The sequence below is a fragment of the Malurus melanocephalus genome, unplaced genomic scaffold (genome assembly GCF_030028575.1).
Source record: "Malurus melanocephalus ecotype Western Australia unplaced genomic scaffold, MMel_1.1 scaffold_95, whole genome shotgun sequence".
Taxonomy (NCBI): domain Eukaryota; kingdom Metazoa; phylum Chordata; class Aves; order Passeriformes; family Maluridae; genus Malurus; species Malurus melanocephalus.
In genome coordinates this window covers 705,815-724,172 of record NW_026623327.1, presented here as the reverse complement: position 1 = coordinate 724,172, position 18,358 = coordinate 705,815, and the positions used below count along the sequence as shown (strand labels likewise).

At 40.0% G+C, this 18,358-nt stretch overlaps 1 protein-coding gene across 9 annotated transcripts in view; it reads left to right on the top strand.

Moving 5' to 3' along the window:
• Window positions 1-18,001, top strand: part of NRIP1 (nuclear receptor interacting protein 1) — a 97,579-nt gene extending 79,578 nt beyond the window's left edge. For 7 of the 9 annotated variants that reach the window (XM_057368602.1, XM_057368598.1, XM_057368600.1 and 4 more), the window contains 2 exons: window positions 116-164; window positions 14,070-18,001. In XM_057368602.1, coding sequence (XP_057224585.1) covers window positions 14,428-17,916 — 3,489 coding nt within the window. In that variant the 5' untranslated portion in view covers window positions 116-164; window positions 14,070-14,427 and the 3' untranslated portion in view covers window positions 17,917-18,001. The remainder of the gene's footprint in view (window positions 1-115; window positions 165-14,069) is intronic. The other 2 variants (XM_057368603.1, XM_057368605.1) reach the window with 1 other exon arrangement.
• Window positions 18,002-18,358: the final 357 nt, after the last annotated feature.

Sequence of the window (18,358 nt, the reverse complement as noted above, 5' to 3'; positions counted from 1 at the left end):
CCCTTTCAAGAGCTAATACTGAATTAACAGAATGACTTTCCTGTTACAGTAGAAATATAATTATTTTCCACCATAAGTTTCTGCATCCTGATTATAATGTATTTATTTTTGGCAGGGAGGAGTGAAAAGCAGATTCACAAAGATCCTGCATTGACACTTGAAAGGTATGAGTTTCTGCCCTGAACTTGAAAAGTTTATTAACCTTTATTTTTTCTCACCCTGGACATGGAGTGGTAACTTTGTTTCATTCACACTAACTTTGGTCCTTATCCCTCTTGCAAATTTTAAATCAGAGGATGGTTCATTTCATGTCCCTCTGTAGTCCTGATCTCCTTCTCCTGAGATTGTTAACCTGGCAGCCTAATTAGCAATCTGCTACATTTTCTGAGAGGTTGAAGATGTTCACCTGCCCACCAGAACTTCTGGCCTTTTCTCAACAAATGGATTTTAAATTACATGCTTTTCAGAGCATGAAGTCACTTTGAGAAGATGTTTTTGGTTGCAGGTTTTTTTTAAAGGCTTTTTTACCTCTGGCATTCCTTTGTTGCCTGTTTGTGCCTSCCTTTCCAGTATGATTTGCTTCAGTGTRTATTTGGTGTYTGGGAGTTGCTTGGGGTTCTGTAARATTCTGCAGGTACTCASTAGCCTTAWGTGCTGTTGAATGAAGTCACATTAATGTGTTCAGTGGAGTTCTTTTGGTCTCACTCACTGATGAAATTGAGCAACAGAATTTGAACAAAGCCATTCTTCTTTAGCAAGATTATGTATAGACTGAAAAAGGGAAGAAACAAAAAAAAAAGTGATTTAGTAATAATGCAGACAGTAAATGAAAACCTCAGGTTATTGACAAGGCCTTACTATATATTGATTTAGAAAACACTGAAGTTACTTACTGATGTGACTGTGAGCTGGGGAAGGATTCTTTCAGTTACATGAGGGAAAGATGGCTTTATATAATACAAAGGACATGGGTTGTGACCTGTCAGCCATGCCCAAATCTCTGTTATGGCAGGGTAGGCTGGAAATTATATATGGCCTGATCAGCTGAATTGWTAGAGTTGTGGTTATAGATAATAACTATCAGATAATGACTTTTTACTGTGTCATATGTGGTTTGAGCTACTTCGGTGCAATTTTTCCTGTTTRTTTGCTAGATTCTTGACTTTAATGTTTTCTGTTATGACAACTTCCCCCACTCTCACTAAATGAATAKATTAAAACTGTAATTTTGAGATATTTCTCCCAAAGCTGAGACAAAATTTGCAGAATGAAATTCACCACCTACCTCCTACTGCCTTTCATTGTTGCCGATTTTATTCAGTGATGAATCAATATTAGACTCCAGCATGTGGGAAACCAAATCACCAGCAATGGTTGCTGTGTGCAGAACTACTTGAGGAATGGGAGCAGTGGAATAACTGATGTTGCACATCCTGAAAATCCTGTGCTGTGTCCTGAATATTGAAATTTTGAATATGAACTAGTTTGCTTTTAGTAGTCGTGATGCTTAAACTGATGATGTTTACTGGGGTTTAGCATGGTAGATACCCATCTGTCCTATGTACCTTTATAGAATTAGGCATTGACAGCCATCCAGTTCTTCAATATAATCCATTGTTGTAGACTGCTTGACAACTAAATTGACCAGAAGTACTTTGTCATATTTATTGTCTTTGTTGTATTGGCTGGTTGTTTATTGCAGTTTGTCATTATCCCCTTTTAAAGCACCCTTGAAATGCTTTACATTTGGATCATTGTAAGGAAAAATGCCTGTTCCAGCTCTCCAAAGAGGAAATGGATAAGAACTGGATTTCARATATTTTCTATGTGGTGTCGCAGCCAAAACCACTGGTTGCTGATAGCAGCCTGCCACAACACTGCTGCTTGAAAAGTGGGTGATTTGATCCACAATTCAGAACTAGCAGAAACCTCTTGCTTCTGTGGGTTACGYGTATAAAGAGTGTGAGCTTGCATTTAACAGGAAAAAGCCCAAATCACAACTGCTGYTGGCTTGTTTTATCAGAGGTTTGATTATGAAGATTAAAGAGTTTTTTGATAGTATAAGCTTGAGAGAAGACCTGCCAYGACACTGAATGAAGTTACTCACTGTAATACAGCTCAGTTAAAGCAAAGGCTTTTTCAGGCATTTGAGATTTCATGCATTTGTAAACTTAAAGTTATATGACTCCAAGAATATTTGCTTCAGGGTTTCACATGTTGGATACCTGTATTACTAATAAATGCAGTCCTTCCTAGAATGTTTTTGATTGTGAAATGTTCTGTGTACACATTTTCATGTGTGTTTGGTTTTCAGAGTAAGCTGCTGAGTTCTTAGATATGGAAGGAACTTCTGTAATTTTGTTGTAATCATTGCCTGATTCTTTTTTTAAAATRAGTTTTCCCTTTCTTTCTCTTGAATGCAGTGAGAAGCTTTTCAGAAAGTAAGGAAGGATTTAAAAAAATTAACCAGCATCCCCTTTTCTCCTATTTTGCTGGAAAGGTTTAGAAAAAGGGGACKAAGGAGGAGCAGAATTGTGTTGCCCTGAGGTCTATGACTTAAAACAGACACTGCTTTAAGATGAAACTGAGTTAAGATCTGATGAATCACTATCAGAATTAAAGCACGTATACCACAGTGCTGAGGAGTTCTCATCCCAGGCTTCAGGAGTGAKTTGTATCTGGCCCTAGTAGCTCAGGCAGTACCATAGCTTAAAAGGGTGACATCCTAATAGTTGTGAAGGATATTTGCAAGAAGGAGACAAGTTTCTAAATGYTTTTTATTTTCATTTGAAGCCTTTTCATCTGTAACTGTGACAACCCAGTGATACAGGTAGAGAGCTGCAAATGTACTACTTCTACAAAAATGGAGGAAAATCAGTAGACAATGTTGAGTAGCTGAAACAAGGTGCAGGAGGGTGTGTGGTGGYGTGAAGGTTTTACTGACAGTGTCCAAGATGCCCACATGAGTGAGTTATGCAGGTCACCCCAGATGGGTTCCAATGAAAGCTTTAATACTAACACAAACAGTCCTATTTATAGACKTATATCTCTGTCTAAATATAAACTGCTCCCAGTCATGTCTAGACTAACATCAGAGCGGTGCTTGTTGAAAGTGGGGGTAAAGAATTAACAGTACAAGCCACACTATTCTTCAGATGACTGCTTATTACAGTGAGCATCTAAACTTTGTGGCAGCAGTGCAGCTTTGAATGCCATGTGACATTGTGTCACCCAAGGCACCTCTTCCTYGAGTTTAGGCATCAGAAGGGTACACGTGGTAGACGTGACCTGTGAGCTGAGTACTCTCCTGCATGTCTTTAAAGCTTTGAGAATGTATTGGTGGGTGGATGGATGCATAGATCAGTAAATGACTTTCATTGCTAACTATTTTCAGCAGCTGGCTTTTAATGAGTCTTTCAACTGTTGCTGCTGTGTTTAATCTGCTCCCTTACTCAGCGTTCAGCATTAGAGRAGCTTTCTAGGAGGTAAATGTTGTCCTGATTACAGAAGAGGTTAGTTTGATTGTGTTCTGCACAGACCTTGTGGTTTTTTGTTGGTTTTTTTTTTTTTTTCTTTTTGTTAATTGAGAAATATTTGCTGTGCACACAGATAATTAGGATAAATAAGCAAGTGTTGTGCTTGGAAGTGCACATCCAAATACACAATTGCTATATTAAGATGAGTATCTTGGACTGCACCAAGTTAAAACYTGAGGTCCTGACTCTCTAGCACTGGTCTTACTGTCATCCCCTGTGTGTTTGAGTGGGTTTTCCTTTTAGATTTGTTATTTAATGTATATTAGTAAKGGCTGAATTGAATGAAACGGATGGCAAAAAGCATATTTTGCTTCCTTTTCATTTAACATAAGAGCTTTTCCTTAGTTCATTTGCTATGCTGCCTAATAGCTCTTAGCGAAATAAATAAGGAGAGAGCAGCTGCTCTTAAAGACAGGGAATACTTGAAACATGTAATGTACCAATGTGAAGAAAATGTAGTGTAGTGGTATTTCTGGTAAGTGTACTAAAAAAAAGATACATCTAGGAGCTTTGATCAAATGCCAGCTCTTACATCAGTCCTCTTTGTAATCTTTCTTGCTGATCTGTGACCTTGACCTTGTGTTTGTGTTTGTATGTCAAATCTATTTTAGGGATGGACAAACTAAGTTCAGTTTAATAGGATTTATACTCCAGCTCCCCAGGATAYCTTAGTAAAATACAAAAATTAAAATATTTGGATCAAGTAAGTTTTCAGGCATCTTTGAGATTTCCGTGGGTTTGAAAAGAAGTTTGCTTTCTGTTGTTAAGTTCTGTTTAGGAGATGCTTCTTGTAAAGACATCTTTATCTTTAAACTCTTCTAAATTCAGCCCAGGCGTTCTGCCCGGAGGTGGGGTTTTCTCTTCAAGCATCTCAGCAGTGGCCATGCTTTTGCTTGGCACTAAGTGAGGTTCAGCAGTGAGAGCAGTCCCTGCTCTTTGTCCTCCCTCATGCCACTYGTAATCCCATGTTCCCACATGGAGAGCTGCGAAACAGATGCTTGGCAGTGTCTTTGGGGTTTCTTTGGACTGTGACGAGGTCCTTAGTCTGGCTTCCCTTGTAGGAGCTTTGTGCCACGTGGGCTCAGCAGGTTCTTGAGCACAGTCCTTATTTTAACCATGTGCCAAGAGGGCAGCAGAGTTGGTTGGTGTAACCCTGACATTTTGGGTTTCATAAAGCCTTAGTGAAGCTGTTGGTTTTGTAGGCATTGTGAAATGGGGTCCCAAATTAGCCAATATTTAGGTGCAAGTATGGAGTAATGGATTTCTTTTTAATAGGTCTTATATTTCTGGGGTAATATTGTTTTATATAGAAAATCATACGCTTTCTTAAAAAGATCAACATTGCTTTGTTCTACACAATTTTGAATTTGGCATTAGCACATGTTTCAACTCTCTTGACAATAGTAGAACAAGAGTAATAAGTCTCTTTTTTTTCTATTGCAATTCTTTTCTTCATTAAAAACTYATTAAAAACAGAGAAGGTTTCCTTTCCACGACTTTGTGAAGGTATATTATCTTCTTAAAATGCATGGCACCTTTATCAGCGTAAATGTTGAGAAATTATTTCAAAGTATATGTCCTTACAGTGAGGGGTAGTTAAACACATCCCCTTGCCAGTTACCCATTGTTCTTACCTTGCCTTTGTGGCGGTAGATACCACTTTCACTAGTTTTGAGTTAAATTTAAGGTAGTAGATTTAAGGTATTTAAATTGTTCTGATTTGACTCATGGCTAGGGGTAAGTTGCAGTTCTGTTCTTTATGTTTGAGAGTCAGATGATTGTCTCTGTATACATCTATATGACTTAAAAGTCCTTTTAATATTTTACTTAGGGATTTATGTTCTGAATGTTTTTAGAGTGATAAGATAAGGACTCTTTGCCSTTTTGTCTTTACAGGATGTTATGAACCTCTTCTCCCAAGGTTTCACTAAAGCTGGTTCTGATGTTTTATCTTSAATTTTGCTTGGCTTTATTGCTGTTTTGGAGAGAAAAAAAAAATCACAACTTTTTATTTGAATTGAGCTAGTAGAGACCATCTTGCTAATGCAGATTTTTCTGTTCCCACTGTAGTTATGTGAGCCTTTTCTGTGTCCACAACAACCTTTGGAAACATCATCCACAATAAGCTCGAATCTCCTATTACAGCAGAAGCTGCAGTGCCCCTTCTGCTCACTTAATAAAAAAACAAAAACSCAAACCACAAATCATCTGGTCTGTGACATGGATTTACAGGGGTTTTACATRCAGTTGAATGCTATGTGACTGTGATCCTGCATTTCACCTTGCCTGGAATTACAGTGTATTTGTGTTCTGTTAGCTGGAACCTATTCCTTTGAGAAGGCTAGAAAGTGGCTTTCATTCCATACCATGAGATGCTTGGTCCCAAGCGAAACACCGCTATTACTGTCAATAAAATACTGTGCATTACGTTTTAGTGCTTTGTTGCACTTGGCAGCTGAAACAAATTCTTGGTTAAAATAAAATGACTTAACATATGCCAAACCGTCTAACATACAGTTTCTCCAAGAAATGCACAGTTTTGCTGCACTGCTATCAATAAATACCTGTATCTTTAGATCACTCCAACAAGCRGAAGGTCAGAGTTGTGTGGAAATACATTATCTGCAGGTATTGAGGTCATAACTCAAAAGCATGATTGCCCAGGAGAGGACATTAATTTCTTCACTGTATATTAATCAAGTTTCATTCCTGGGGATTTGACATAGAGTTAAATACATAGTCAGTGATTTGGTTTTGTAGGTATTGGAGRTGATGGAAATCTGGTTGAGTTTCCTTTTAATTGCTTATTTATAGGCAAGTGGTTTAACAAAGATTGGAAAGGTGCATCCTCTGTCCATTCTGTTGTATATTATCTRCTCTTTCGTTCTGAAAGCAAGTCTTTGTATAGATCTTACTGTGTTTTTTTTGCTCTTGGTCTCTCAAATAAGACTCAGTTAACCAAAAGCCTTTCTGCTCACTGTGTTTCTGAGCTTAGATCAGCACCCTTACCCAAGTTAGCTGAGATTCAGTGATACATGACATTTCTAGATCCCTGTCCTTAATGGATATGGGGTGGGGCTGTAACTACTCTGTGTTACCTTTTAGTTGCTGCCATTTTTGTCTTCAGTWGCAAAAGACCATTGAGCAGTGACTGATGGGACAGGTTTAGCCATCAAATACTTGATTCCTTCACAGGTGGCATTTGTAAGAGAATGTCTGTTCCTACTCAGTCCTTACAAGCAAAGACTTGGCAGAGTGTGTTTCTAAGTTCATGCCTTGAGTGTTAGTGGATCATGATCAAGAAAAGAACTCCAAGATGTTCTTTACAGTACCGTTAGAGAACAAAATATAAATGTTCCTCCAGTAGTGTTTGTAAGAACAAATATGTGTATGAGTCTGGGTAAGGAATTGAGTGAAATTTCTGTGAAACACCAGGGTGAATTATAAATTACACGAGCAGCATAGGGTTTTCTGCATGTAAGAGTGCTTATTTCTGTGATGTTCAGTTCTTGTTAGAATAAGAAATACCTATTTAAGGGAGGCTGAGCTGTTGTTTGAAGAGTGTCACAGCACGAAAAATGGCCACACGTGTTTCGTCTCTGAACTTTGCAGAACTTTCCAGCAGGAGGTCTTGACGTGCGGGCCAGATTTGGATTAAGCTGTGTATGGTGCTTAAGTGTACTTGTAAACCTTGGAGAGCTGCTTTTARGGCTTTCAAAAACTCAGCTTTCATGGCAATTGTCTGCTCCCCATTTCTCCTTTTGCATGTACTTTAGCTCTTTTGGGGGCTTGATTAGTTTTAGGGTGATGCTGGATGAGGGATTTTTCTATTTCTTGGGTAGAGATTTGGTTGACTGATTTGTTTTTTTGTTAGGGCTTTTTTGTTTTTTCATTTTTCAATTTATCTTTTCTTCCTTATTAGTATGTTTGTGAGGTAAGCTACAAAAACACAAGTAATGTTGGGAGAGATGTCTGCCTGTGGCCTTCTGCAAGCTGTGCACCACATTGTGGAAGAGGTGGCTGCGATGGGTTGAGCGCCAGCTGGGATGAGTCGCAGTATAGCCAGCAGCTCTCAGAATTTGGGTTTTTGAGGTGGAAATGCTTTGCCTCAGTGCTAAGGGCACTCCAACTTGCGTGTTGTCCCTAGCAGGGTGTGCAGCCTCGCCGAGCAGCCCTCTGCRTGGATATGGAAATCTCACTGACATTTCCACACCTCATTTCAGCACATGCTGGAAATGCTGTGCTCCCCCCTTGATATGTATTACGTACCATCCCAAAGCTCCTCGTTGTTGTCATGGGGTGGTATTCCATGRTCTGAGTGAGTCACAGATTCCCGGACTGGAGAATCCCATGTGAAATCTGAGGAGTGGAGGGACACTTGAGATGAGGTGACTGAATCCCCCTTTCCACACCCCAAATGGAATGTGTAGGAACAGCATCCCCTTCCTTATGTGCCTCTGGCGCCACTGTTAACAACAGCAATTAGTATTTACATTTTAGTAGTCTCTTAAAAGCTGAAGTAAATCTAAATATTCTCTACCATGAGAACAGTTGGGTTTTTTCCTTCCCCATTCAGTTGTTGGTTTGCTAACATTTCAGTCCAGTGTTCTGGTCAGGTCTTATTCTCAGAGGAAAAATGGTGTTTTGTGCCTGCTCTGCTCTTGGTTCTGTGTTCCTGTCAATTTTTTGTGACTTAAAGACTTCTCATTTAGTCAGGTTTTGTGAGCTTCTGTGAAACGGTAGATTTTGCATCTCTGAGCTGCTGCATCATCTGTTATGGARATCCTATTATTTAAGCTGCTAAAAGAATCAGCATGTTTTGATTTAATAAAACCGGGCCAGTTTGGGTCTGTTCCCTTCCACACACGCCCTCCCATCCCCRTACTGAAGCAGACAATACCTCTCTATGTTGTCTGAAACAGAGTCAGGTCGGGGCTGGGTTTGGCAGCACACAGCTTAACAAAACTCGGGGGAAAAGGCTTTTCCATTCGTGCGCTCGTACGGAATTTGGCCATGGAGCCGTGGCTGTCGCTAATCCTGCCTTATCCAAGGGGTGTTTCACAGAGGGAGCGGTGCTGCCGTGTGCTCCGTGCCAGCCTGGAGGGAACAGCCCCAACTCAGGATGGGGAATGCCAGCTCTGGTGGGGTCGGAGTCTTGGGAGCCCTTCCAGAATTCCTGGCAGCAACAGGAGCTCCTGCTACTGCTGCAACATGATTCCTCATGTGCCCTCTCCTGACTGAGCTGTCTAAAAGGGATAGGCGATCTTTCCCATGTTTAAAATGTCTTTTGGAGTCAGTCAACAGGCCTAGGAGGAGTGAATAATGTGCCAGGCTCCTGGGAAGAAGCTTATTTTTGCTTTCTTAAAGTGATACCCTGCAGTTTTRGGAGAGGAGCCTGATTTACTTGATTTAAATGAATTATTTTTAAAAAAAGGCTTCTGGATTTCCAAGCTCTTTTGAATGCAGCCATGCAAGAATTCACCTGCTTATTGCTGCATTTTGCTGCCYCATCTGATAATTTCTGCTTTTTTTACTCTTATTTTTTTTTTCTTTTTCTAAGTTACATTTGCAAGGGGAACCTTCAAAATGTCTTTGCTGCCTGAATCAAAACTGTGAAGASGTCTCAGCTGCTCCATTCATCTCAACAGATTTCTGACACAAATAAAGCGTGTATTTCGGAAAGCAAAGCACTTAAATAGTGGATTCTCTTAAAGCACGTGCTGAAGTACCATTGAAGTACCTGCTCGTTTGTGCAGCTCTGTGCTTTTGGTGCTGGGGGTTATTGAATCAGGGCTGTTTCACTGCTCAGAACTTTTGCAGAAGGAGCCAACTGAAGTGCTTTTACCACCACTCCAAAAAACTATCCTTCCTGCTGAAATCAAAGGTGTGAAATTTGAGCTTAATAATAAAACAATTAYGGGACATCAAGTCTCATTACCCCCACTCATTCTTAGTTCACTGCAAGATTCTGCTACAATTTACAGTGCATCTAGGAATTTTTTTTTTTTTAGATCTTAATTTCATTGTGTTCTTCAACATTTCACTACAGGCAGCCATAAGGATGGGGATGGCTTAGGTACTTCCTCAATGCTAGTACTGGAGCTGCTGAGCAGCACACAGCCTTTAATATATTTATCCTCAATTATCTTCCTGAAGTTTCCATCTATTATTACTSCATCTGGGAAAACAGGGTACAGAGAAGTAAAACCAGAAGTCAGACAGCCTGTCTGCAGCACAGTGAGTAATTGGACCCCTGGATCCCAAGCTGCCACTGTAATCACTGTACTGCRTTCCTCAAATCTATAATAATTAAAACGACAGTCTGAGCCATTGGTTGATGCRGTGGGCTGGAGCCTTTCCACTTGGGAATATGAGAATGGGAAGTCAGTGAAGCTGGTGAGAGACTTCTTTTTGGCTCTTCCACCAGTAGCTAAGCATTAGAACACCAAATTTATTAAATAACTGAAGATTTTTATTTCATAGACTAGTTTGATTTTAGCTTTGCAAATGCATGTTTTGATTCATCTCAAAAATGGAACATAAAATTGCTACAGGAGTTTAATTGTCTTGGAAGAACTCTGAAATGCAGTTAATAAAAATGTTTTATCTGTGTGAATATATACTAATCTCAGCCTCTATTAATCATKCTAACAATGTGCCTGAGTTTGGATAATCTCTTCTAATAAATGTTCATGTAGGCAATCTGCTAGCCATTGCCAGTTTCCTGAATGAATACCTTAATGGTTTCTGTAAGATTTTTTTTTTTCCTATGATCTTGAATTAAGACTACAGATGAAAACACCTTGATAATACCAAGTTTTGTGAGTTACCAGATAGATTATGTAACCCTCCTACTCAAATAACACTAGTCTAGTGTTGTTAATTTACTGTGGCTCTCTGTTCCATTTAGGAAAAGGAGTTAATTAGAAATACTAGTCTGGGAYATTGGAAAAATGTGTTGTGGATGTAATTTTGCTAGTTAAATTGTGATCTGTTTAGAATATGGTATATAGCAGGAGCTACATGTCTGTTAGGTGAACCAGAAGTCTGCTGTTTGATTAGAGTCTCCAGTTAGGTTTTGCAGTTGAGATTTTTATTTATTCAAAGAATTTTTAAAAAATCAAAAACAAATATTTAGGAGCAAAAAGCCATTGGTTCTGTTGTTTTGCTTTAGCATATTAGAAGCTCTGTTCTCAGATTTCATTATTTTATGCAGCACTAATAGCTTATGGTAAGCAAAGGATCTTCCAGTTTGTTGTTGTTATTCCTTTAAAATCTTTGTGGTGGATAAATCTGTTTGTAGTTTGCAAACAAAGAAAAACTTGAACAACTGCAAAAGTGGAATTAATATTCTGGACGTATACAGTTCATGAACATTTTAATATTCCCTTATCTTCCCTATTCTGCCTACAGTTTCTCCCTAGGCAGATTTTAAAAGKCTGTAGGACTCATTTCTCGTGGTGTGCTTCACTTGGGGAATGTCTCTCCAGGTTACAGCATTTGTGCTGTGGGTTCTGCTGCTGTTTTGATTTTGGGTGTACATGGCTTAATGAGCTGGAATCAGTGAGAGCTCCTGGAGATTCTGCAAAACAGTTGGGTTGTCTGTTTCTCAGGGGACAGAAGTCTGGGAGAAGATAGTAAAAGGGGCAAAAAAAGAGTGCATTTACAGTGGTTGTGAACAAGAAAGGACACCAGCTTATCAATTTATTTTGTCACAGTAGCTAAATAAAATATTTAGGTGGTAGGATTCATAGATTTTAGCAGTTGATTCAGCCCTTACTGGAAAATAAAGAGTTCTGGTGCTGTATGACTTCTCCTTTCTGTTCCTTCTGCCTTTTATTCTTACTACTGCTCTGGTAATTTCTTAAATGATATTTAATTTCACAAAAAAGTATTAACATTTCAGTGGGTCCCAGGATATTGTTTGGTACAGTCTGTATCTATTTAAAAGGTTGTTGAGTGGTTGCCTTTGTGTCCTGCTGAACATTATTTTCCAAAGCTGGTTTGGATTTTCCATGGCTACGCCTCAGATGAACATTGTCATGTGAGATTTTATCACTGTAAACCTCTTTCACCACTAGATCAGAAGAGGCTTTTTAAAAGGATTGCTGGTGTCCTGTTCTTACATGTTAAGTGCTTTCCAGATTTTATTCTCAAAGCTTTTTTTGCATCAACCTGACTTCAGTAAACTTATTGCTATTTCCCTAGCACTTTAATTAAAATAAAAACAAAAAAAGTGCCAAAACACTTCTTAAAATAGTTATTGTATGTAAACTGTGCTGGCTGCAAGTGTCATCTCCTGCAACAGGCTTTTGCAGTACCTGGGGGATTTCCATAAATGCATGGTCTTTTTTTAGTTACCCAAAGGTGTATTGAGTGAAGTTGCACTGAATATTGGCTTAATGGTGCATTTGCTTGGGACTTTTATCTTAAAGGTGACCTGCAAGCCTTGCTTTTATCAGATAGTCAGAAATTATGACAAAATTTCAGTTTTATTGTCTTAAATGCAATATAGAAGGTAGCAAGTGCTTCTTGCTCCTTTGTAGTAACAGCATCCTGTCAGCTTCATTACCTTTTGAAACATGAAAATTTGGTCGCAGATAAACAGTTTACTTTTTGGAAGCTGGAAAAAAATATTTTCCAGATAAAGTGCATTCCCAAATATTTGAGGAATTTAGTCTAATTGTATTGCTGTTACTGTCAATGGATATTTGATGTTTTCATTGGAAATCTTGATATTTCTTTTAAATTATTTGTTATTTGTGATTTTTATTCTGTTTTGGGGTTGGAACTCTGCAAAAACTCACCCAGAGGTACAGGATTTTTTAAAGGAGCAGCAAGATGATCAGTAATTTTCAGTTAGATGAATCCACATTTAAGTTGTTTCATGTTTGAAGGAGCACTGTGTTGTCTACAGGTAATTATGTAAATGCTAGTAAATGTGGACATGTATTTCTGAGAGAAGTACTGAGACCTCAGTAATAGCTAACAGCTTTCCATTTGATATTTAAATGCATGGGTRTACACATTTACACTACAATGCATTGCCCGTTTGCTTCTTTTTGTTTAGGGTTGTTTTGTTTCTTTCAAGACAGCTCCATTTTTGGAGTATTTCTAGATGACTTGCAACCTAGTAAGGGGATATTTGCCCTGGGAGATTAAGGACTGTTAACATTACAGCTATTTAGTAGTTCTTATTCTTTACTTTTTAAAGATCGGATTCTTTTCTGACTCCTAGTTGCCTGTAGGTTTTGAATTAAAAACTAGCCTCTGGGAAATCAATCATAAAATATTCATTCACTTTAAGGAGGCAAGGATTTCATCTGTGTACATCCCTTTTAAACTTGTAAATACAAGTTTGCAATGGGCTTTTAGCCCATGAAAGCAAATTGCAGAGTTCAGTATGCAGAAGGACCCTTCCCTTTGCTCATGTTGAATATTTATGCCAGTTTAGAGCTGAGTGAGTGAAGGCGGAGGCATGGGTGGTGCAATGAGCTCATTATTGAGCTGTGCTGACTGAACTGTTGGTGCTGCCATTGACCAGCCCTGTAAGTGAAACTGGACAGGCATCCAGCACAAATGCAATTATTGTGCTTTCTAAAGCAGCTTTTTATACCCCAGTGTGCCATCRAAGGAAATATTTAGTGCAGACATTACATTCTTGATGAATAACAAAGCTTTAGGGAAATCCTTGGTTTGGTTTTACCATCATATGTTCCATATACAGAAAGAATGTAAAGGTGGAAATCCTTCAGAAAAGGGAGGGTTTTGATGCCAGGATTTGTGTTGCRTCAGGAGCATGAGCAACCTTTTCACCACTCCCATCACATGATTGTTCTAATGAGTTGCGGTGGTTGGGTGTTGTAAGAGCAGCAGATTTCACCCCTGTTGTGTGACCATACTGGATTTTGTGTTAGTGCAGAGTCCTGGGCAGCACTCACAACTTGGTTTCTACTTTCAGCAGTATCATCCACCTGCCAAACAAAAATGTATTCATATATATGATGCTTCCTATTCGGTTATTTGAAACCATATTCAGCATGAACCTGAACATTGACTTCAGGCCTGCCTATTCCTATCAGTTCTATTTTAGAGTGATAGGCCTGTGTATTTTCATTTACATAAGAAGAAAAATTCATGCAACTGTGAAGTAAAATTCAATGGCATTCTTTTAAGCTGTGTTTAGAGTGATTCAGGATTTTCTTTTCAGGTTTGCTATTCCTTGTTTTTAGCTGTAGAACAGCGACATTCAGTGAAGGCATGTAGTAGCTATGTTTATGATAAATAAGCTTAACTTTTGTATAAAACTTTGTCTCAGAATTGTTTTCACAAAGTTTATTAAATTGGCTACCATGTATTTTGTCCTTTATTTGATTTTTAGTTCCATCTGGTGTGTGTTGTTTATGTATCCTGAATCTCTGTCTAAGACAATGTGTGAGGAGTTGGGTTTGGATTTTTTTTAAAGGAAAAAGAATCCTATGCAATTAAATTTYATCCTAAATATTTTCTTTCTGTTTTGTGTTTCTGACTTAGGAATTTTATGTGCTTGGTGGAGATGGAAAAGGAAGAAAAGCAAGCTGGCTTCCTGAAGAAAGAAGGCAGCAAATACTTAATGGAACTTTGTTTCTGTGGAACCATATTTTGAGTGCTCCTCCTAGAAGTCGTTCATAAATATCCTAGATATCAGCTGATTGCTATGATTGGAAACCTGGCTCACCAAACAGTGTACACTGGGAGWAGCCTACCTAGGATAATACATTTTCTATTGTTTCTGAAAGTCTGTAAGAAAACACTACAGACATCTACCTGTTATTAACTCTGCATCTTGATTCAGCAAAACTAGTCTTCAAAGTGAACAGAACCAGAGCCTTTTTAGAAACTTTTATTGAACATGACTCATGGAGAAGAGCTTGGCTCTGAGATGCACCAGGATTCTGTTGTTCTAACTTACCTAGAAGGATTACTAATGCATCAAGCAGCAGGAGGCTCAGGTACTGCAGTTGACAAAAAGTCCRCTGGGCATAGTGGAGAGGATCAAAACTTTAAGATTTCAGGAAATATATTTCCCAGCTGTCAAAGTAATGGTCCAGTTCTTAACACAAGTACATATAGGGGATCTGGCATGCTGCACCTCAAAAAAGCAAGACTGTTGCAGTCTTCAGAAGACTGGAATGCAGCGAAGAGAAGGCGGTTGTCTGATTCCATTGTGGATTTAGATGGAAAAAAGGAAGCTTTGTTGGCTGGCATGGTTGAAAATGTGCCTAAAGGCAAACAGGATAGCACATTACTTGCCTCTTTGCTTCAGTCATTCAGCTCTAGGCTGCAGAGTGTTGCACTGTCACAGCAGATTAGGCAGAGCCTTAAGGAGCAAGGGTATTCCCTTAGCCATGATTCCTTACAAGTGGAGAAAGATTTAAGGTGCTATGGTGTTGCATCCAGTCACCTGAAGACTCTGCTGAAGAAGAGCAAAGCGAAAGATCAAAAGCTGGACAACAGCCTGCCTGACATAACTAAGAACCTGCCTAAAGAGAGGTTTATAGAGTCTCCTCACGCGGTGCAGAGCGGCCCCAAGGTGATGAATGAGCCCCTGTCATGTGCTGCAAGGTTACAAGCTGTTGCGAGCATGGTAGAGAAACGATCCAGTCCTGCTGCTTCGCCCAAGCCCAGCGTAGCGTGCAGCCAGCTGGCTCTGCTCCTCTCCAGCGAGGCCCACTTGCAGCAGTACTCCAGGGAACACGCTCTAAAAGCACAAAATGCCAATCAGATCGCAAGCGAGAGACTTGCAGCAATGGCCAGATTGCAAGAAAGCACTCAGAAAGACATGGGCCAGTTCGGTTTGGCCAAAGGAATGACAAGCCATCTCAATGGTCAAGCAGGATCATCCCCCAAAACGGTGGCTAGCAAAGGCAATATGGCACCCTTTCAGAGTTCAGTGGGAGTTGTGCACTCACCTCCCAAAACTGGGGGATACAAAAGTACTTTGGAAAGGAGTAATCTGAAAACATCTCCCAGCAACAGTTTGCTCTTGCACCTGCTGAAAAGCCAGAACACCACCAAGCACCTGAAAGGGCGTGAGCAGAGTGAGAGAGCCAGCATTTTTGAAGACAGCAGCACGCCAACAACTGTTGATGAGTATTCAGACAACAATCCCAGTTTTACAGAAGACAGCAGCGATGATGAGAGCTCCCATTCTAACTGTCTCCCTATAGATCTATCCTTTAAGCAGAGGACAGATAAACCAGATGCAATCCCACCTGCATCACTGGATAATCTGACTCAGTCCTTGCTTCGTACCTGGGATCCAAAAGTTTCCTGTGCAGAGATCAAGGAAGAGAAAGACACTCCGAAAGCCTCTAAGCTGAATCCCCACCAGAAAGTAACACTGCTTCAGCTGTTACTTGGGCATAAGAGTGAAGACCAGGTAGACAAGAGTAATGACCCTCAGGGACCACACAGTACAGCTGATGTGGCAAAATTCACTGTACAGACTGGGAAAAGGACTCCTGTGACCGACAGTCCCAGTGCCAGCCGAATGACTCCGTTAAGCACTCCGCCGTTGCTGGCTTCGATAAAGGCAGACTCTCCTATAAACCTCTCGCACCAGTCGCTGGCCGCCAAACGGAGCTCGCCGCCATACGCCTGCAGCATCCAGCCAGACAGGCTGATGGCTCCCGCATCCAAACACTTGATAGACCTGTCCAAAAGCAAAGAAATTCAAGGGGCTAAGCTGAGCAGGACCGACAGTCCCCAGAACTCCTCGGCGTTCAGTGCCAGCAAGCTGCTGCAGAACCTGGCTCAGTGYGGCATGCAGACTTCCATGTCGAGTGAGGAACAAAGAGGTAGCAAACAGCTGCTGGCGGGGAGCATGGATAAACCTGTGGGCTTGATTGATAGGTTGAACAGCCCTCTGCTTACGAATAAATTGAGTATGCATGAAGAAAATAACAAAATATTCAGTTGTCAGCCCGCAGCCGCTGAACAAGGACTTCCAGGTTCGGAAATAGAAAATCTCCTTGAAAGGCGCACTGTCCTTCAGCTGCTTCTGGGAACTCCCAATAAAGGTAAAAGTGAAAAGAAAGAGAGGATGCTTTTGAGAGATGAAAGTTCTCAAGAACAGACAGACAAGGCTTTGAATGAGCAAATATTGACGGTGAAAATAAAAACCGAACCATCTGAAGAATCAAATGTTCCTTATAATTCAAATGCACAACCAGTAAGAGAATGCAAGGGTAACAAATTCCAAGGGTTTGCTCATTCACTGCAGAGAAACACAGCTGCTTCTCCAGCATCCGAGGAGTTGAAATCTGAGCCTCTTTCACCTCAAGATTTCTCTTTTTCCAAAAATGGCCTGCTAAGTAGGTTGCTGAGACAGAATCAAGACAATTACCCTGCAGATGAGCTGGACAGGAGTCACCGAAACAGCGAGCTGACACACCTTGAATCCAAGAGCCTTTGCACAGTACCRAAGAAGAGGAAGCTTCATGCTGAGCCTTTGGAAAGCCCATTAAAAAAGATGAAAAGTAATGTGTCTGATGCTGCAAACAATCACACTTCTCCTACTGAGGCACTGTATGGGCCTTTGCTTAACCAGCAAGAACTGAAATTCAGCAGAAGTGATGCTGAATTTAAATATGCTGTAAGTCACGGTTCAAATAGTGAAACTGAAAATAGGAGTTGGTCTAGAGATAGTAAAGGCTTTAATGTGTTGAAACAGCTGCTTCTCTCAGAAAACTGTGAGAGAGATCTGTCACAACATAGGAATAACATACTAACAGAGGGCAAGAAAAAAGGAAACAAAACCAGTGCAACAATGAATAAACCTGAATTCACCATTTCTTCAGTAAGATCACTGGTGGGAAGCCCTGTGCAACAGAACAATTGTGTAGATCACAGAACATTTCAGTATCCCGTRGCAGTGAAAAGTCCTGCCAGCTCCCCCTTCCCTGAGCATTTGGGGAGCACGGTGTCCAGGCTCGAGTCCGACCAGTTTAGCATGTGTTCCATGCCCAGTGAGAAAGGGCCCATCAGATGGGTGATCACGGGCATGGACAAGAACGATTACGAGAAAGACTCTCCGAGACTGACCAAAACCAACCCGATATTGTACTACATGTTACAGAAAGGCGGCACCTCTGTCAGCAGCCAAGAAGCACATGACAAAGAAATYAGGAATGAACCTTCCTTTACCGAGAGTTCAACTCAAGTTACAATCAAAGAGGAGCTGACATCTGACGCAGAGCTTAAAACTCCTTTTAGTAACTTAAGAAGCCCTTACAACAGCCATATGGGGAGTAACACTTCTCATCAGCATGGTGGTGTGAATGGAGAAGTGCATGGACTTCTGGAAAAAGTGCGAACAATCAAAAAAGAGCCAGAATAAACTGGAACCTCCTCAGTGAGTTTACAATCAGTGGTTTTGAATCTTTGTTTAAAAAAAAAAAAAAAAAAAAAAAAGAAAAGAAAAATGAGTATGAACTTGACTACTGTATAAATTGAGCATGATTTTAAGAAAAACAAAAGCATGGTCTAATTGAAACATGTTTTCATTTGATAAACTTTTTATTTTTCTGGTGATGTTATTTAAAATACATGTAGATAAAATTTGCTTTACAGTAGATTGTCACAAGGAAACTAGAAGGGTTGTAATTTGTACAAGACATTTCTGTATGTATCAGATTAAGTTATGAGTACTCTTTGATCAGAGTCTTATTTGGATCTGCAAGCTTTTGGTATAACATAAAGTGTAAGCGTACAGCCTAGGTGGTGGTAATGCTGCGTTTCCTCCTTCCCTGTAAAATAATCCTTATTTTTTTGAAGCCTGA